The 22,160-nt window shown below is 37.8% G+C and overlaps 1 protein-coding gene across 9 annotated transcripts in view; it reads left to right on the top strand.

The window, feature by feature from the left end:
- The window catches only part of CHST15 (carbohydrate sulfotransferase 15), a 123,728-nt gene extending 106,534 nt beyond the window's left edge, over window positions 1-17,194 (top strand). For all 9 annotated transcript variants that reach the window (XM_027839794.1, XM_027839788.1, XM_027839795.1 and 6 more), the window contains 3 exons: window positions 776-932; window positions 14,364-14,511; window positions 16,533-17,194. In XM_027839794.1, coding sequence (XP_027695595.1) covers window positions 776-932; window positions 14,364-14,511; window positions 16,533-16,723 — 496 coding nt within the window. In that variant the 3' untranslated portion in view covers window positions 16,724-17,194. The remainder of the gene's footprint in view (window positions 1-775; window positions 933-14,363; window positions 14,512-16,532) is intronic.
- The last annotated feature ends 4,966 nt before the right edge of the window (window positions 17,195-22,160 follow it).

Raw genomic sequence — 22,160 nt, 5'->3', positions numbered from 1 at the left:
TTACTTACAGGGAGGGAGGGAGGGTATGGGGACGTGGGTTCAAATCCTGGCTCTTCTAGTATCCTGCCTGTGTGACTTTAGTCAAATTTCCTAACTTCTCAGGCCTTAATTTCTTCATCTGTGAAATGAGAGGATTGGATTAGATAATTTGTATGGTCCTTTCAATTCTCAATCTAAAATTTTATGCTTGTGAGCCATAGATGTGCAACTATAATATTATATTTAGTTTACTCTCTCAAAAGAATAATTTCAGGTTAAAAAAAGTTATGCATGCATAATGTGTGTATAAATTTCTAATGAATAGTGACATTGGAAGAATAACATCACTTCTTTCTTTTGTAAGATTGAGGACTGAAATAGAAAGTATATATGATTTTAACAATTTTTACCCTGAAATTGGCCAGTTTCCAAAATCTGATACCATTTTTTGGTAGATGGTTTGAGAACAAAGCCATGGCTTGAAGCTTCTTAGAAAATGCAAGAAAACCCTTCTGGCACCATGTTTCAAACTAATATAGATGGATTAAAGATCCTGACAAAGATCAAAAATTTACATGAGGTTGTCAGTACTGTAAGAGGAGTCTGGAAGACCTGAGCGTGGTGATGGGAAGACAGAGAATGGCAAATGAGTAAACAGAAGAGACATAATACCAAAGGATAAATAGCATTTTAATGAACAATAATAAATGTAATTTGGACTGGTTTCCATCATCATGGAAGTTGAGCTCTTCTGCATTCACATTCAGTAAAATATACATCTGTATTTCATTCACAGGTTGTACTCAGATTATCTCTACTTTGCAAGTTCCAATAAATCTGCTGAAGATTTCCATGAAAAAGTGGCAGAATCTCTGCAGCTGTTTGAAAATTGCATGTTGGATTATTCATTGCGAGCCTGTGTCTACAATAACACCCTGAATAATGCGATGCCTGTATGTATTCACAAAATCCTTTGCCTTCTTTCAATAATGAGCTATTTTGCTGTTATTATCTAAGTGGAAATGTGGCTCAGAATTTTAGCATATAAACAGGAGGAAGTGTTTTAATGTGCAAATACTGTTCAGAGAGTCCTTTGAGAGGCAGATAACATTAAAACAGATACAGGTCAGTGAAAACCAGCATTTTTATCACTTTGTTCCCTGTAAATGATCCACCAAGAGTCACAACTTCTTGTTTTGGGAGAGAATGAGGGCACTTTTTTTTTTCTTTACGTTACCATTTGTTGTTTGGCTTTTATTCCAAATCCATCCAAAATTCCAGATTGACAAGGATACCCATCCTAGAAATTACCTTCTGAATAGACACTCTATTTGTGAAAATTATGGTTGAATTTTAAAATATTTTGCTGTGTTTTAAATTGCATACCAGTAACCACCAATGTTTCACAGGACTAGCCAGTAAACAAAATATGTCATCTGCTGATCAATTTAATGTTTCTCATCTAAATTCATGAGGACCTTTCTGTTTATTTCTTTTTTTCTTTTTTAACAAAAAGAAAGTAATTTTTACTAGTTGTCTTTTATGAGTTGAGAGCATTTAAGTTAGGGGTGGTTTACCTTGCCTCATGATATTTTTCTATTTCTGAGGTAATTTTCTCAGTTCATGCAATTTTCTGCTCCAAGTTAATAAGCATTGATTAAGCCCTTACTGTGTGCTGGGAACTAGGCTAAGTTTTCAGGTTGCTGGAAATGCTTCTTAAACAAGATTGCAGAAGATAATGAAGTAGAAGCAGTTAGGTGGCAAGGTAAAGGCAGTTAGGTAGCATAGTAGATAAGATTCTGGAAGACCTGAGTTCAAATCCTATCTCAGACACTTAATAGTTTTGGGACCCTGGGCAATTAACCTTTGTTAGCCTTAGTTTCCTCATCTGTAAAATGCAGGTGATAATAGCATTTACCTCCCAGGGTTGTTGTAAGGATCTAATGAGATCAATATACACAAAGTACGTCCCAAACATTAAGACACTTCATAACTGGCTGGATGCTGTTATTCCTAGTATTAATCTTAGTGATCCTTGTGGACTCCAAAAGGGAACTTAGAAATCTCACTCCACTAGGAATAGGGACCACAAAGGACCACAGCAAGGTATGTGTAGGTACTAGTTTGTTGGGAGAAGCCAAGGACAGAATGGAATCCAGTCAAAGAGCATTCATTTATTTATTCATTGACTTATTCCTTGAACATTTGCAGGCTACCTACTTTGTATGACTTATGCTTGCAGGGTGTGCGGATACAAAGAGGAAGAATCAATTTCTCAATAAAATTTTTATTAAAAGCTTGTTACATGCTGGCACTGTGCTATGTATAGGCTGTAGTTATAAAGACAAAAAAAAAAAAAACAACCCTTGCCTTCAAGGAACTCAAATTCTCTCAGGGAGACAATACAGATATGTGCAAGTAGATACAAAATGTAAAAATAAATAAATGAGTGAAAAATAATTGGGGAGAGACATAAGAAGCTGGGGATCAGGAAAGCCACCTGTAGAAAATGACACTTGAGCTGAGCTTTGAAGAAAACAAGGGATTCCAAAAGGTAAAGGTGAGCAGGGAGTGCTTTCTAGGTATGGGGTGCCACCTTTGCAAAGACACAGGGGTGGGAAATGCAATGCCTCTTTTTTTAATGAAGTTATTTTTTAGTAGAGGAGATGAGGCATAGCTTCATATTGTCTCACGAGGCGGTATATGATAAGGATCTTATGAGCTATGTGCTAGAAGAACAAAGAGGATGTGGAGAAGAAGGGAATGAGAGAAGGATTCATCGAAGAGAATAAAAGTGTGGAGTAAAGGGAATTGGGAATGTTCACAGTTTCTGGGGCTCTAAGCATAAATGGTTCAATAAGTTAGTCAGCAAGCATTTATTAAGACCCTGCTATATTCCAGGCACTGAGCTAAGACTCAGGGGTACAAAAACAAAAGTAAAATAATCTCTTGTCCTTGAAGAGCTTACATTTTATCAAGGAAGATTATATATACATATATATGTGTACATATATATACACACACATATATAGGTATGTATGTATATATGTGTATGTATAATATGTATAATATATCTTTATATACACATACATATATACTATATGCTATGCTATATATATGTATATAATATATACATATAAATACCTATCTAGATAAATATATACATATTATATTCTCTACTATATATAAACTATATAGATATAGATGTACTATATGCTCTACTACATATTATAATGTACATATACATATCTAGAGAGAGAGATATTGAGATATACACATTATATGCTATACTATAAATATGTGTGTGTATGTTTGTGTGTGTATGTGTATGTATCAAGTAAATTCAAGGCATTACCAGTTGGCAGGGTTATGGGCAGTGGGGAGCATCAGGAACGGCCTCTTGTAGAAGATGGCCCTTGAACTGAATCTTGGAAGAAACTCGAGATGCTAAGAAATGAGGAGAGGAGAGAAAACCTAATGGACATGGGAAACATCCAGTGCAAAGGTTCAGAGGAAAGAGAATGAATGTCATATATGGGTCACCATAAGAAGGACAATTTGGAATGGGCCCCTGATCGAAATCATTCTGTTGGCTCAGATTATTTCAGTTTTCAGGGAATCAAACTCCTGCCAGGTTTTTTTCCTACCTTTTCTATTATGCCATTTAATGGTATCATTGAAAATAGTGAGGTGATTCTGCACACATTATTAACCAAAAATACCCTAACAAACCAAAGAATCAGAATTCAATCTTTTAGATTTTCATTTGTGAACATCTGCCTTAGAATAATTTATAGAAAATATCTTCGTTAAAAGATCACATTCTACAGTCCCAGGTACTCTGTATGCTAACAAAAACCTGGTTTTTGATATGAATAACTCAGTTTCACCTCAACCTCAGCCTCTTTCAGAGAACACCTTCTCATTGCACTGAAGCATATACTTCTATTCCCAAGACTTGTGATCAGCTTCTAACACCTTCTGCCCCAGAGGGGAATGGTTTACATATTGTTAACAGAGATCAAAATACTACCATGAAGTTACTCATCACTATTTTATGGAATGAGTCTGAAGTACCGAAATCATACAAAAAGCTAGGAAGCTCCTACTATGTTTGACAGCAAATGCCTGAGCTGTGTGGGGAAAGGCATGAGCTTAATTTCAAGAACCATTCTCTGTTCCCTTCCTCACTGTCTCCCACTGACAGCCAGCTCAGTAAAACTTATTTTTTTTTTACTTGAAAAATTGTAAATAATCCAATTTCATGAGAGGCAAAGAGCTACACTTTTCTGAGTTGTTATGTCATGAGACATGTCTGTGAATAATTTCACTGGTGATGTTGGTGTCAGAGTCTTAGTAAGAACGAGGAAATTCAATATCAACCAATAACCCTCACCCCCCATGACTCATCAGAACATTTCCCAATATTTCATTGTACTTTACCTATGATCTTATAAATACATCAGTCTATGAGTCTGTTGTAAAGGATGGCATCATTTATTGATCAGAGTGATTTCTTGGTGTGGGACTGAAGCTCACATGAAATAATGAAGTGCTTATGAAATGTTTTTCAGAGAGCATTATAGAAGGTCAGAGTTAAAAAAAAAAATCACAAAACTTTCCATTTTCCACTACATGACCACAGGCTGTAGAGTCACAAAGAGAATCAATATTTTTGAGCCTATTTGTAGGATCCAAAAGTTCATGATCAGAATTTGGAAATTGCACAATGAGTGGTGTTAGGAAGGGAAATGGATAGGCTGATTTCCTCCCCCAGTCAGAAGCACTGTGGATCAACTCTCTGACCCTCATAGTGTTTATTGAATGTAGTTATAAAGAAAGTTTTCAAGAAAAAGAAACATAGTTTAGAGGTTTAGAATTAGAAGTGACCCAGAGAAGTTAAAGTCACCTATGTTTGTCTATAGCAGAACTGGGATTTAAACCCATTTCTCTGAATCAAAATTCAGAACTCTTTCTACTCCACTATTTCTCTCAAGTCATTAATTTCTTTGCATCCAGCGAGTAGGGCATGACTAAATTAATTTAACTTTAACCTTTATAGGCTAGGTACCTGGTCTTGAAGTTTTGAGGGAAATCATCACATCAGTAATGGTTCTGTGAATTTTAAATGAATTAAAAACAAGCTACTGACCCTAAAAACAAGTAAGATTGGTTATTTTAGTGATATTGTAAGCTAGAAGAGCCTTAAACAATGTTTCATCATGTTGAAATTGACCTAATAGAGTTATCCAGCCCCAACTTAGAGGATTTGCCAGTGGATATAGCTTCCATTGAAAAGATACAATACTGAGAGGGACTGGGAGCTTGTTACCCTCATTTCTACTTTCCAGATGCAATCTTCATTAAAAGAGTAGGTGGTGTTCATGGCCTAGCAGCTAGAGGCTATGTGCTTATTGCTAATGAATTCATTCCTCTGCAGTATCCCTGCCAGCAAGCATTGAATATAGACTGTATCCACTCCTTTGCTGAGCTCAGAAGGGACAAGAGTGGAGTGAGACATAGTATGAGATGATCCCTTCCTTTAAGGAGTTTACAGTGTAATTGAGGAGACAGGACGAAGGTGCATGAAATCAGAATATTAATAAGTCAGCCAACAAGCATTTATTCAGTGATTACTATGTGCCAGGTACTGTACTAAATGCTGAGGATACAAAGAATGGCAAAAGACAGTCCCTGCTCTCCTGGACCTCAATCTAATGAGTGAGACAAAGTGAAAACAATTATATACAGACAAAATATGTTGAGGAGGGAAGCCATTGGCATTAAGGGGCATCAGGAAAGGCCTCTAGTAGAAGATGGGTTTTTAGCTGGAGCTTGAAGGAAGCCAGGGAAGCCAGGGGGCAGAGATAAGTTGGGGAGAGCACTGCAGGTACAGGAACAACTAGTGAAAATAGAGTCATGAGATGTAGACGCTTGTGTAAGGACCAGCAAGGAGGTCAGTGAAATTGGACAGCAGAGTACATGGGAGCAAGTAAGAAGACTGGAAAGGAGGGGGCCAGGTTATGAAGGAATATCTTACGTCTGTGTGGCAATTTATCATTTCCTAAGTTCTCCCAGCAGATGATGCTTTTTGAGCCTCTCAACAAACTGGCTATAGCAAGTGTTATTCCCATTTTGTCAATGAGGAAACAAGAGGAGAGAGCACAGGATCGTAGATCTAGAATTGGAAGGAGCCTCCAAGGTCATCTAGGTCAATGGTGTCAAACTCAAGTAGAAATTTGGGCTGTTAATCTATACATAAGGATTTCTGTGGGCTGCATATTGACGTAGTTTTAAAATGAGATGTTACCTATGTTTTATTTTATTTTTATTTATTTTGTTAAATATTCCCCAATTACATTTTAATCTGGTTCACGGCCAGCACTCAAAAGTGTTTGGGTCACATGTTTGACACCTCTAATCTAGGCCAAGAGCAGCTAGGTGGCGCAGTGAACAGAGTGTTTGGAACTGGAGTCTCGAAGACTGGTCTTCCTTAGTTCAAATCCAGATGCTTATTAGCTGTGTGACCCTGTGCAAGTCATTTAACCTTGCTTGTCTCAGTTTCCTCATCTGTAAAATGAGCTAGAGAAGAAATGCCAAACTGTTCCAGTATCTTCGCCAGGAAAGCCCCAAATGGGGACACAAAGAGTTGGACATGACTGAAATGAATAGCAAGACCTGGAATAGGAACTGAGGCCCTGGAACTTCAAGGACATCCTTCTAAATTCAGCACTCTATTCCACTGCACCATGATGACTTACACTGGAATCTAGAAGTACTTCAGAGGTGCAGTGGGTAGAGCACTGACCTGTCTTTGGGAAAACCTGAGTTCATCTTCACCCTCAGACACTTACTAGCTGTGTGACCCTGGACAAGTCACTTAACTGCTATCTGCCTCAGTTCTGTCCTCTGTAAAATGGAGATAATAATAGCATCTGCCTCACAGGATTGTGAGGATCAAATGAGTTAACATATGTAAAGCTCTTTGTAAACCATAAAGCACTATATAAATGCTAGCTAATCTTATAATATATTATATATAATCATATATGATGCTATAGGTGATAATATGTTTGTTATTATTATTAGCTAGTAGCAACTCAGGTGTCTAGACTTTTGGTTTAGTTCTTTCCACTAAGTTGAAAAATGGAGACTCTAAAGGCTGATGTAGTATGTGCTGGGAAGGGCTTCACAGAAGGAAATGGACTTTGGCAGATGCTTAAAATGTGGGTGAGACTTGGATAAATGCAGAGGATAGGGAGAAGCTATAAGATGAGAAATAATGGGGATGACATATGTAGGAGGTATTAAGGAAATCACCTTGAATAGAAGACCAATCTATTTTAATATCTTCATAGTATATATTTCCTTCCATGAATCTTACAGAAATAAGCATCTTGTTTACCATCATGCACTTTACATCCCTTTAAATTTGCAATTTTTCTTAGGGCAAGTGAAAAGGGGAATGTAACAAACATTTATTAAGCCTTTAAGCACTTTACAAATATTATCTCATTTGATCTTACTAACTTCTATTATCACAGTTAAAGTAGATCCCCATATGGACAAAGTAAATAAGCTCCAAATGTTATCTGCCTTCCCACTTTAAACTGTTTGGCAAAATTTCCCAGCCACATGACTGGTGGTGTAACCCTCAGACATTCTCAGACACACAGGAAATTCATAGACTCATATATGTAAAGACCTTGTCCAATCCATCATTTTATAGATGAGGAAGCTGAGGCAGGCAGCGGTGAAGTGACTTGCCCAGGATCACACAGAAGAGGTCAAATCCAGGTCTCTTTGCAGAGTTTCTCATGGTTTATCCCACTTTCCAAGTGGTCCTTTTAAAAGGACCCTGGAATCAAGGTCCTTTTTAAAAATAAAGGTGGTGGTTGTTGTTTGTCCTTCGTTCTCAAAGAGGACCATGACATCATGGAGGCGATGCCATGACATACAAGTGAGTTGGATTTAAGTGAGAGAGGGCTGTGCAAAGTCATCAGCCTCACTTTCTCCTCCAGAGCCATCTGGGTCCAGTGGCCAGATATTAGTGGGAAAGCAGCACCTAGGCAATTAGAATGAAAGTCATCAAATTCCTCATGAGGTCGTTGGATGTTTTAATTACTCAGCTCTTCCTTTAAGCTCCTTCATATATAGGACCAGAACAAGATCTTTTGTCTCCCAGCTGCTATAAATATTCTTTTAAACAATTATGTGCAATGTGTGAAAAACAGGACAGGTTCTTTCCAAAATTCAGATCATTTGGGAAATTTCAGAGGAAAATAGTTGCCTTCAGGAACTTAAGAAATTCTTTCTTGTAATAAAAGAGCACTGGGTAGGCTGTCAGAAGACCCAGGTTCAAGTGCTGGCATCATCTCTATTTTAGTTGTGTGACTTTGAGGCAATCATTTCACACCTCTGAAGCCTAGTTTTCTTATCCAAAAGGGGAAATATTTCCACTACATACCAGACAGAATTCTTAGGAAGAAAGTGCTTTGTAGTTTATAAAGTGCTGTGTAAATGGGATCTATTTTTGAAAAGGCATTTCCATCACAGACTGCATGGCACATATATAGAGAGCTGGCTTCAGAGTCAGGATCCAAGGTTCAACTGGGTACAAAGAACTCCTTGGATTCATACTTGTTTTGTGACTCTGGGCAAGTCACTTAACTTCTCATTGTTCTAGGAAATGCTCCAAGACTTTATTTCTTTATTTTAAGATTTTATTTAAGTAGCAGAGAAAGTAACCAAGAGTTCCTTATCCTGATAATATCAGATTCAACTTTCTTTTCTTTCTTTCCTTCTTCTTTTCCCTCGTTGCTGACACAGCACATTGTGTCTCCTGTACAGTGATAGTCTCGTATGTACTCTGGTTACCTCTCTTAATCCCTTATTAGTTTATTAGCTTCATTGAATGCCGGAATTAGGTCTTATCTTCCCTTTCCAGGACCTTTGCTCTATACAAAGGAGGTGTTTAATAGATGTTTATTGAATCAAATTTTGTTGGATTTACTTGAGGTAAACATATTGGAAGATATGGAAGTAGGTCATCATGGCCATCTTTTCCCCTAGTCCACTTTTATTACCTGCTTGGCCTGTAATAAAACCAAAAACGAGAGAAACTATGTCACCAAGAAGCCTTGAATGTCTTGTCACTGGTAGGCGAAATGGACTAGTGACTGCCGCTTGTGTTGATAGTTCTAAGGTCAGTGGGAAAGTTGTATTGGAGAGTAGATGAAATAGTGAGGAGAGCTGGGAAAGAGTATGCTGGGATGAGGGCAGAACAGCTCGTTCAGCCCAGGGGATTATTTAAGATGCTAAGGGCACCAGAGCAAGACTCCTCATGCTCTCCCTACCACCATTTTCCCCCTTTTGTCTTCTCCACTTTGGCCCTTTCAGATTTATTGTCTCTGCATTGCTTTCATTTCATTGGCCTTTAGGAAGGCTGGAATAAGCCACTAGAGTTGAGAATTCCCAAGAAGCAGAGGTATCATGGAGGCCAGAGAGAGTGAGACAAGACCGAGGAATGGTGGTGAAGAGTTGGTTTTGCTTGGAATTTAGTCAAGTGGGGTGTGTGTATGTGTGTGTGTGTGTGTGTGTGTGTGTGTGTGTGTGTGTGAGACGAAATGTGAAACAAGACTTCAAAGAACAAGCCAGAATAAAGTGTCCCTGTTTTATCCTGGGCTAAGGCAGAACTACTAAAATGTTTAACTCGTGGGGAGTGATATGATTGTACTTGTTGTCACCCGTGGAAGGCCTGGGTTGAAATTGTGGAAGCATCAAGGTGATGATCCACAAGATGGAAATAAAAATAACTTTTATTAAAGGTGACAGAGCTAAAATAAGTGAGCTCACATTTCCAGCAGCAGGAAAGAGTCCTGGCAAAATCCCTGTGAAATGTTCTCCTCTCTGGGGTCATTCCATCATCATTGGCTCGATCTGGATGGAGGCTTCAATGAACTGATTTGAGCAGGCCTTTGCATTTAGACCACCTTTTAGTATGCAATGTAGAGAGTCAGTGCATGTCAGTAGTTGCTAAAAACAAGTGAGTTTGTCTAGTTGCTATCTACTTGAGGAAGCTAGGTAACACAGTGGATGGAATATTGGGCTGGGAGTCAGGCTGATCTGAGTTCAAAACCAGCCTCAGTCACATGCTAGCTGTGTGACATTAGGCAAGTCACTTAACCTCTGTTTGCCTCAGTTTCCTCATCTATAAAATGGGGATAATAATAGCACCTATCTTGCAGGGGTTTTGTGAGGATCAGATGAGATAATAATTGCAAAGCACAGTGCCCCTGCACATAATAAGCACTATGTAAATATTAACTATTACTATTTGAGTGATATTGCATGAAGTTCTGCTGGCTGACTTCAGACAGTACTAAGTATTACAACTGAAGTAGGGACCATTTACTCACCATTTTTCCATATAAAGTATTCTACAAATTCCCTCTCTTCTATACTTGTGCATCATCTAGCTAATTGCCAAATCTTATCACTTATATTTCCACATCTTGTATAATTCCCCTTCTCTCAATTCAGACAGCTGCGATCCTAGTTCTGACCCTCATCACCTCTCATCTGGACTGGCATTGGTCTCCCCACCTCAGGCCTTCCCCTGCTTTAGACCATCCTCCGCATACTGACCAAAGTGATTGTCCTAATGCATAGGTCTGACCAAGTCACCCTTATAACCTCTATGATAGAATATAGACTCCTTTGTCTGTCATTTAAAGCCCTTCACAGCCTGGCTCCTTCCTACCTTTCTTGCCTTTTTTCCTACTTCCCTCCATCATCTCCATTCTATGGTACATCCATCCTGGCCTATCTGCTGTTACTCCTCACACTCAACTCACCCTATCCCTGGCTTTTTTACTGGCTATCAGCCATGCCTGGAGTGCTTTCCCTTCTCACCACCACCTCTTAGAATCCTGGGCTTCATTCAAGATTTATCTTAAATACACCCTTTTGCTGGAGACCTTTCCTGGTCCCTCACAGCTTCTAGTGCCTTCCTCCTCTCAAAGGTTACTTTCCATCTTCTCTCTCTCTCTGTGTCTCTCTCTCCATATATAAATATATATGTATATAAATTTATTTATTTATATGCACGTTTTATCCCTGGAGCTTACAAGACGTGGAATAATAAGCATTTAATCAATGCTTGTTTATTGATTGTTTGAAGTTCAATTGATGCCTTTCATTTTAAAGCCATAATCATTTCTACTTAAAACTCCTTAGATAACACACACACACACACACACACACACTCTTGAAAACCCTGTTTTTAAAAAGAAAATAAGCAAAACTAACAGACTGTAGGTACACTTAGAGCATATACCTTATTCCATATTTTTAGACACTGATCACGTGTGTGTACACACATACACATGCACACATACATACACACTTTTCTGTTAAGAAGGAGAAGGAAGGTATGTTTCATCATCTGTTGTCTGGGGCTGAGATTAACCATTGCATTCAATCAGAGTTCAACTTTTAAGGTTGTTTTCATTTATATTATTATATTTGTTGTTTCTGTTTCTCTCCTTGTTCTGCTTTTCTGTGCTCTTCTTAAGTTAATACACGTGTTTCTCTGAATTCCTCAGATTTCTCGTTTCTTACAGCACACAAATATCCCATTACCTTCATATAACAAAATTTGCAATGATTGACATTTCCCAGTTGATAAACACAGAACTCACTCTTTCTACATTGTTGCTGCCACTGTGCTATATGCCCAAGAAAGGGATTGCTTCATCAAAGGATATGGATTGTTAATGACTTTTTTCACATAGTCTGGAAGATTGCTTTGGCAACCGAATGAAAGATAGTGGAGATGGGAGAGACTAGAGGAAGGGAGATGTTAAGGGACTGTCTGATTGTCCAGATGGAGAGTAATGATGAACTAAAAGGTAGGTAAAAATACAGAGGAAAGGATGGATTTGAGAATTTCTAGCTTTTCTATGCAGAAGGCTCCTAAATCTATCTCTTTTTCCCAGTCAATTGCTAGAGCTCTGATTTCATATTTCCAAATGCCTCTTAGAGAACTTCACCTGAATGGCCTTCCAGCATCTCAAACTTAACATGTTTAAAACTGAACTCAACATCTGCTCCCCCCAAACCTACCTCCCTTCCCCCTACTTCTCTGCTTCTCATAATGGTGCAGCCTTCTTCCCAACCTTGGAGTCATTTCTGACTTCTCCATTCCATACCTTATGCATCTGATTGTGAAGTCATTTTGTTTCTACTTTACCAATAACTGCTGTACCTGCCCCTTCTCTTCCATTCATATTGTCACCAATATAGTTTGAGTTTTCATTTAGTCTTACCTAAACTACTCTAATAGATTTTTAATTTGTCTTCTTTTTCCCAGTTTTCCTTCCAGTCCTCCACACTGTTGAATAAGTCTTCTTCATGTACATCTATTGTCTTACCACTACTCTACTTAAGAATCTTCTTTAGTTCTCCATTACCTATTTTATTTTATTACTTTATTTATTTGTTTGTTTGTTTGTTTATTTATTTATTTATTTATTTATTTGTACTTCTGACTCTAGCATTTAAAGTCCTCCACAATCTGCCTCTAATCCAACTGGATTATTTCCTTTTCTGACTACTCCCTTCTCTGTTCATAATTTCCACACTTGGAATAGACCTCTAGTCCATCAACTCACTCCATGAATTCTGCCTAGCCTTTGCTAGATTAAAGTGATTTCTCCCTCCTCAAATTTATCGTAGCATTTTATTTGGCTTTCATAGTCTCCTAGTACATTCTTTCTTGTATCATCCTTACTGGAGTCTATGATGGATCTTCCCCACCATCTATTTGGCCATAAATTTTTTGATAGCAGGAACAGTGCCATTTTTAATCTTTGTTCAGAATCTAACACAATGTTCTTCACATTGGCTTTATGTTTTGTTTTTACTTTATTTTGTTTTGTTTTGTTTGTTTGTGTCTGGACCTTAACTCATCAATATAAAAGACTCCCTAGTGAGGAAAACTCACTCTACCAGAGAAGATCAACATCTATCCCATAACTTATAGTCTCAGTGAGTTGCCCAAGGCACTGAGAAGTAAAATGTCTTGGCCAGTATCAGAAAGCTAGCATGGTTCAGAGGCAAGATTTGAACCCCAGGTCCTCCTGTCTCTAAGTCTTGTGTGTTATAGATACCAACAATATGGTTTTTTTATTGATTTAAATCAAAATAATAGGAACTGACATCTGATTGGATGTGGATGGGTAAGGTATAGAGAAAAAAGGCAAAGATGCAGATTTTCAGCTTGGCTAACTGGAAGAATGGTAGTACCATCAACAGAGATGGGAAATCTCTAGGAAATCTAGTGACTTGTGCAAGCTTGCACACAACTAATGAGTCAGACTGAGGTCTAGAACCCAGGTCTGATGACTCTTAGCTTTTGGCTCTTTCTAAAGCATCTTCTCCACTAAAAGAGTTCTATGGAATACAGTCAGACTTTATCACTTAACTATCTCATCATTAACTTTTGTTTTGGGAAAGGGAAATGAATTTGATGAAGCAAAATGAAAAGACTTGCAAAGTCAGTAACTTCAAATCTTCAACTGCATGACAAGTCCTTCCAACAGCTTTTTCAGATTCAGCATAGCATTTCTGACTATGGTAGGCACACTGTTCCCTTTTAGCTTAGAAATCAGCTTGAGGTCTTTTTTTATGAGGCAGTTAAAACAATATGTGGGTTGGATAGAAGCTAATGAACTTTGGGAGACTGTTTATCTCCTTTAATTGCTTCTCATTTCTCTATCTTCCTACAGAGAAGTATTGAGACTATAAGATGAATAATGAGGTTGAAAAACAATAGCAATATGAAAATATTTTATTATGGTGTGTATTTTGCTAAATATCTAGCATATAAACTCATTGAAGGTAGGAACAATGTTATACATACATACACATATTCATATGCATATGCAAATGCATACACATGCATATGCATATACTTACATACATATATAAATATTCATGTGTGTACACACACATATACATATATATATGTATATATATATATACACACACATATTGTTTAAATCAAGCATATGCAGGATATCCCAAAAGTCTTTTGGGATACCCTTTTCATATTTATGGAATCACACAATACTCGTTATTTTGCCAAAAGTTCAAAAAAAAATAAGTGGTTTAGCTGTTTTATATTCATGATGCCAGGTGCCTAAATATTTTGGCTTGGGTACAGGAGGTGTCTAAAGAAGAAAATAGAAAAGCCATATAATATGAATGATTATCTCAATGGGTAGTGGTTTTATTTTCTATTCTCCAGAAAATGTCCCGTAACATCTCAAGGGATTGTTGGGAATTGTTTCAGATTGTTTTTCCCCTACTTTTGTCTTTAGGTAAGGCTGCAGATTGGCCTGTATGTCGTGTATCTCTTAGACTGGCTCACTGTTTTTGACAAAGAACAGATCCTTATTCTTCGTCTAGAAGATCATGCCTCCAATGTCAAGTATACCATGAATAAAGTTTTCCAGTTTCTGAATTTAGGTATGAAGAAGACTGTGTGTATTCTTTACTTCATTAAAGTCTTAAAGCAAAAAAGCAAACTATAGTAATAAAAGATGACATATATACTGGATATAATACTGGAAAGTGAGCAGGGACAAAACTCCACTGAGACTGGGAGAGTCCTTCCCCTCCCACTTTGGTCATGTATTGGACATGGAGCCATCTAATTCCTTTGCTCAAATCCATGAGTCATCTCTGAGAGTAGCTGAAAGCTATATAACCTGGGCTGAGTGGATAGGGAACCAAAATCTGCAATAATAAAGGAAATCTACTCCACTGTTAAAGAATATGCTACTGATTATAATTATGAAAGAACATTTACAGGTGAATTGTTGGTTGAGCGAATTTGATATTGAATAATTTCTTTATTTTTTTAAAAGAAGTGTTTCCTCCAGGCCAATAAGAGTCAGATTTCACAGGACAATGTATCCTAAGAACCTGTCTCAATTCTTTTGTCATACTAGAATTTGGTTGATTGGATATTGTCAGAAATAAGTGGGCCTATTGTATGCAACTCAATTTTTTTGGAGGGGGGAGATTTTCCCTCTGAAGAGAGGATTGAATTTATTATTGTCTATTATGTCTGGCAATTTCTCTCATGTAGTTTTTACAAGCTATTTAGCCTCATCCCAGATGGTCTTATTACATGACCTACTGGAAAAGCCTGGTGCTCCATGCCCCCAGATACTTTAAGGGACCCTCTGTACATAGTTTTTCCTCTGCCACAAGTTGAGTCAGACTTGATGAGGATGGATTTCAGGTAAGTGGGCTAGGGAGAGAGGAGATGCCTTCCCATTCCTTCTTTTCTCTTCCCTCAGAAATTGTTTGACTTTGCTACCCAGGGAACCAAAAGAAATAATTCAGTAATTTTGTGAGCTGCTCATTAGTATCTTTAATGATACTTTCATCAATAATATCATTAGTATCTGTAGAGAGCATGGGAGTAATCCCAACAAAGGTATAAAACTAACCCTGTACATTCCAGTACATGGAGCATCACAGATGTTCTCCTCCCCTCCACTAAGCCAGCCCATTCAGATAATCATCATAGTAAAAGTTTATATTTATGTAATATTTTTGTGGTTTGCAAAGCACCATATTTGTAATCTCATTTGATCCTCACAACAACCCTGTGAGGTTGGCACCATTATCATCTCTATTTTACTGATGAGGAAGCTGAGACTGAGGAAAGTTAAGTGACTTGCCCAAGGTCATACAATTAGGAAGTATCTGAGGCAGGATTCAATCTCAGCTGTTCCTAACTCCAAGTCCAATACTCTATTTATCATTCCACCTCACTGGCTCAAATCAAAATACAGACTAGGAGAATTTTCCATTGCCAGATGCTGATGGGTCAAGGGCACCCTCAGAATCAGAAGAGTGAGTGAACTCTTGTCCACTCAGCTAGGGTAGGCAGAGAATGAAAATCTTGAGTCCTTCCTGCTCTGCTACTCAACTACAACTGTCTCCCAATGTGATTAGCATTAGGGGACAGAGCCCCTCAAATCATGTTATGTACATGAGCATCACAAAAGAGGAAACCTATTTGGTAGAATTCTGGTGAGACTGATCGTCAGGTGACTTTTAAACAAATAGACCTACCACAGAAGGTATGTTGTGCAATTATTGAAACAGGGCTAGATGTCTTTGGAAAGGAGCATCTCGCTGCTGTACCGATCCTTTTGTAAAAGCACAATTCAGTATGTGTGTGTACATATATGCATATGTGCACATGTGTATGTGTGCACATATAGATGTTCGCGCATAGATACATGTCTATATATGTGCACACCTATACATATTGCATGCCTGTATACACATATGCATATGTATGTGTACATGAATATATACATCCATTTATGTACATATATGTGTATATATATTTGAAAGAGAAATTTTCTTAGCAACATGAAGAATAAACAGTATTTTAGTAGAGTTGTTTTTAGTTCCTTTAGTTCCTGCCTGGCCTTAACTGAGTTCTTTTGTCTTTTTTCCCCCAGGCCCCTTAAATAAAAAACAGGAAGCCCTGATTACCAGGAGTCCTGCATCGAATACAAGACGTCCAGAGGACCGGAACCTGGGACCCATGTTTCTACTCACAAAAAAGATTCTCCAAGACTTTTATGAGCCTTTCAATACAAAATTGGCTCAAGTGCTTTCTGATGAAGCTTTTTCTTGGAAACAGACATAATGAGTGAATTCACTGCTGTGAGCACTGCGCTAGAAGAATTTATTACTTTTCATCAAAAGATATTTATTTGGGGGCAATTGTTTTATCCTTGGCGTGAAGGACTTTATCCCAGGATTTTTGGCCTTCTTCTCTTAGCTTAGCAAACCATATTTCATTATAACTATTTCAGACTTTGGGGTATCAAATATCCTTATATTGACTGCTTGCAATGCACCCTTTCATTATGAACAGTTGGGGACTGATATGATGGAATTCTATTTTTTCTACCCTCACAATTTTATAAGTATTTATTATGCTTCTGCCATTTGTCCAACACTGTGCCAGGCACCTGAAGAGATCTGAAAGGTGATAGAATCCTTGTCTTCAAAGGGCTTATAATCTCAATTTTTTTAGAATTTTGAAATTTAATAGAGCATGCTAGAGATTATCTTGTTGAGTTTAAAAAATTATATTTTCGTTGTTAGTTTCAAAGCATGTCTGTTTCAATTACTTAAAGTCATTTATTGCTGGGGGTGGGGGGTTCTTTCATTTTTTGCCTTCTCCTCTCAACCCCCACCAAGCAATTTTACCTTTGGTTAATTGAGTATTTTATACAGCTGGTAGAAGTGGATAGAATGCTGGCCCTGAAGTCAGGAAGACCTGAATTCAAATGTGACCTCAGATACTTACTTACTTGCTGTGTTACCCTGGGCAAATCACTTAACCGCTATATGCTTCAGTTTTCTCAACTATAAAATAGGGATAATAATGGCACCCACCTCCCACGGTTGTTGTGAGGATCAAATGAGATATTTGTAAAAGTGCTTAGCACAGTGCCTGGCACATAGAAGGCACTATATAAATGTTTATTTCCTTTGCTTTCCTCCCTTAATTGAATTTATATTACTTTACATGTTAAAAAAAAAAAAGAGCACAAATGATGCTGGATTTGGGATCAAAGGACCTGGGTTCAAATCCTGGCTCTGCTACTCACAAGAATTCCTCATCTTTTAAAAATGAGAGGGGGGTTAGACTAGATGACCTCTGACCTATGATCCTAAATTAGGTTAAATGACTTATCTTTTTTTTTTTTAGGCAAAATTATTTCTTTTGTTCCTTCCAGTTGTCAGTCTCATCCTATAAAATAAACAACAGCATTCTCATCTATGGGACAGATTTTCACTTCCTACTTTATAACTATTAATTTTTGCCTTAATGAATACATAAAATGGACAATACTTTTAAAAGAATATCGTATTTCAACAGGCTCCACACCTGATTTCTCTTTTTTAACTGAATTCCATTTGATTTCAATTTATTATTCAAGGGGAATTTTTTTTTTTTTTTTTTTACTATTGACGCAAGGATGAGTGACTTCAGAGAATTAGTAGGCTTAAATGGAAAAGCTAGGTTATGTTTTGAGACTTTGGGATGTGGACAGTGTTGTTGGAGAAGTGAATTTTTTTAGTCCCAGTTTGCTGCATTTCTCATTTTTTTCGTTCTCTAGACTGATGTTGTTTCCACATTATCAACTGCAGTATTGCCAAATGTACTCACACAGTTCATGAACTAGGATGTGTTTTCTCCCATCTTACAAATAAGCTGCATGGGTAACTATTGGGTATGTTTGTATGTGGAGCATGAATGGTCTGAGTATTGTATTTAGAGGACTTTTCTGGGGGGAAAAATGGAAATTTGGTTTAGACATGGGCCTGCAGACACAGTAATTGTTTGGAAGCCATCAGAGTAATAGAATGGAAAACTTGGAGTCAGTTGCTACGATATCCCAAACAGAACCAAATCCAAGCAATGTTCAGGTTTTGCACTAAAAATTAAGGAAAAGGTTTCCATGAACCAAAGCTCTTAGATTACGGTTATCTATGTATGCCAAAGTCAAGAAGGGCAGGTGTCTAAATACTAAACCTTAATTTGCATGTGTGCAGTGAAAGTAGGGTCTTGATAATGATTACTTATTATTCCTCAGCTAGTGAAATGTAGTATAATGTTTTCTGTCGATGGAGGCAGAGAGATACACAGTTGCAGTATGTAAGACCTGAGTGCTGGCCCAGCATATACACATATCTATCTCTATATCTGTATCTATATATAGATATATCTGTATCTATAGTTCCATATGTGTATATCTATACATAGACGTACATAGATATGGACATGTAGAGATAAATATACCCACATAGCCAAAGCCACAATTGTCACAGAATAAAACTGTAGCCTTTGACACTGGCCTAGAGACAATTTGCCCTGTTTTCACAGGACCTTTGGCTGGGAGAAAAGTCTGGTCAAAGCACAAAGATGCTTAAGGTTGATAACACTTTAACATGTGTATTTATTGGTGTTATCATGTTATGTGTGTATATATATGTACATATGCATATAGAAATGTATATGCTTTTTTAAAGTGGTTACCTTTCAGTACTGATGCTGATGCAACATCAATACTCTGTACACATCTCTTTTATAGATTCCTTTCTTTGCCAATAAATTTGTGCAGTTTTAAGTAAATATTTTGCTATTCTACATGAACTGTAGTTAATAACAAGGGTTTTTTCTTACGCACACCTATGCATGTGACGAACATGTATTACTGTAATTCTGCTTCTTACAGAAGTATTATTAAATTGTATTGTTTTCAATATTATTTGGTTTATTATTGGTCCTTTTATATGCAGGTGAGCACCTAACACTTCTGTAGTAATAAGATCATTCAGGCATTATTTCCCTAAGGACTAGGCTTTCTTTTTGAAGATTCTAGCAGCTACCTTCCCCTAAGCCTCCCTCTCCCCCCAGACCCCTAACCTGGAAGTACAGTGCTTATAGCAAGGAGAAGGGCTGTTTGTACAGTCATGACCTGAGATAGTATCTCTCTAGCTTCTCATTTAAAACCAAAGTGAAAACAGAGCATTTCTCATTGAGCTGGTGTTAAAGTGACTTGGTATTCCAAATGTTGTTTCCCTGATTGTATCCAGTTGTACTCCTTGATTTACATAAGGTATGTTAAACAAATCACATAATTAAGCTGTACTTTTATTAATCCTTAACACAATTAAATATGGTTACATATGAGTGTTATGCAAATAATGTATGCCACTGTTGTTTATTTTAAAGTATAGATGATGTTTTTCCCACCAGGGTATTTTATGTAAGTGAAATGGATGGATGAATGAAAGAGTAAGTCAATAAGCATTTGTTAAATGCCTACTCTGTGCCAGGCACAGTGCTAAGCGCTTTATAAAAATCTTATTTGGATCTTCACAATAACCCTGGGCGATAGCCCCATTTTACAGTCAAAGAAACTGAGGCAGATAGCTATTAAGCAACTTGACCAAGGTCACACAGCTAGTAAGTGACAGGGGCTTAATTTGAACTTGGGTCTTTTTGGCCCAGTGCTCTATTCTAACACTGCACCTAGCTGCCTTATGAATGAATGAATCATTTATTAAGTGCTTACTCTTTGCCAAGCACTGTGTTAAATATTAAGGATACAAATACAAAAGGAAAATAGCTCCTGCTCTCAAGGAGTTTACAATTTAATCAAAGGGAGAACACCTACAGGGGAATGGTGACCAGTGAAGGTTATTTTGGAAGAAGCCATAGGGATGATAAGTGGAATAATAAGCCAGTCAATTAACATGTCCTTTCTGAATCAATGGTAGTAGTACTATTTGATCACATTTTTTCCAATAAGAAAATAGTGCATCTTCATTAGACTTTTGGGTTGAAACAAATTGCTCCAATTCACTTTAGTCAATCTGATCTCATCCATTATGGTTATGCCCCCAAAAAATGTAGATCACAAACCATCCAGGTCTGCCCAACCATTCAGACTCTTGTCCATGTACTCCCGTTAACTTGCCATAGAGGATGCACCCATGGGCTGGGGTGGGGGTAGGCAGGAAGTTCCTTCCATTCTCTTGACTACATGGAACACTAGTTTCTAAAAACAAAAGAACAGTCTTATGACTCATCTGTCTTCTACATATAGGAAGAAATGTATTTGCTAGTGGTTTGTGGAAAATAATCTATGTTTTATGATAAGAAGCCCAAGAAAATTTTGGCCAAATGCTTCATCATAGCATGGAGATAACCTATGCTTGGTGTTTGGAAGTTCTGTTGCCAGAATGCCAGTAGATGCCACCAAACTGGATAGATGTGGAGTGTGGGTCTAGCCCTGTTTGAGCCTCTGATACCAAGGTTAGTTCAGAGAGGTAGATGAACTGAAAGTGATCATTTTGTGGGATGTGGGGATATGACTCATAAAAATCCTCTAATATGGCATTGCAGGATTGAAATTTGTGCCAGAGGGCACAAATTTAAAGATGGAAGTATTCCATTCAAGATTTTTGGTCCTTAGTCATACGTGAATGTAATTGGCTAAAGCTGGCTGGTAGGTCATGGTAATGTCCTGGAATTGACATGCAATATGGTACTGTGGGAGGAACATTGGCTCTGGAGCCAGACAACCTGCTGGACTCAAGTCCTGCCTTTGACACTTAGTTCCTGTGATCTAAGGTAGATCAGTTAACATCCCTAGGCCTCAGTTTCCTTATCTGTAAAATGGAATTAAACTTGTTGGTCTGCAAGCTCCTTTCCAACTCAATATCTATGATGGACCCTGTGGCTACCATTGTGGTCTGGGAAATCACTTTTTTGAGCCTGTAGAATGGGTTCTAGCCTTAATCTAAGGGTTTAAATGGGGACTTGGGAGGGATTGTTGTAGGTCAAGCCTGATTCAACCTAGACTGGTGGTTCAGGTTCTGGTTTAGAAAGAAATAAGGCCCTTATAAATCAACAATTAACAAAATGACAAATGTTATTTCCTAAGGCCCTGCGCCATGACCACTATGGACCTGTCATATGAAATGCTATGCAAACACAGCACAGACATGTACTCTACAGTAGCCCTCAAAGCTCAGTGCTGATTCTTATTTCCAGGATGTACTACCGAGGAAAATCCATCTGCTTCCAACTCTGGGAAATATTTGGCTTCCCAGGCTATTCAAAATTCTGTTGGTGGCCAGGTGAGTCAGACGCCTTGGGGATGTTGAGTTGAAAGCCCTTTGAGTCACTTCTTTCACTATATGAACCACTAGAGAGAGAAGGGGAAGGGTGAAAGTGCAGGAAGGAATAACTCATGCTTTTGTTGTTTTTTTTTTTTTTGTTTTGTTTTCCTCCCAGAGGAAGAAATAAACCTTAAATTAGCAGATAGGGAATAACAACAGGTTAAGCAGTAGGGTTGGCCCATTTTAGGTGCCAGAGCCCTTAAACCTACTTTCAAAGAAGGCTGGATCGATAAGATTATAGGTTAAGGGCTAGAAGGGACCTTGGAGGCCATGGAGTCTAGCCCCTGCACTTTACAGATGAGGAAAATGAGGCACACAGAGATCAAATGTCCTGGCCATAATCACACAACCAGTAACTCTCTGAGGTGAGATTTGAA

This window comes from Vombatus ursinus, unplaced genomic scaffold (assembly GCF_900497805.2).
Source record: "Vombatus ursinus unplaced genomic scaffold, bare-nosed wombat genome assembly UNPS02014833.1, whole genome shotgun sequence".
Classification (NCBI taxonomy): Eukaryota; Metazoa; Chordata; class Mammalia; order Diprotodontia; family Vombatidae; genus Vombatus; species Vombatus ursinus.
This window is presented reverse-complemented; position numbering and strand designations above follow the sequence as displayed.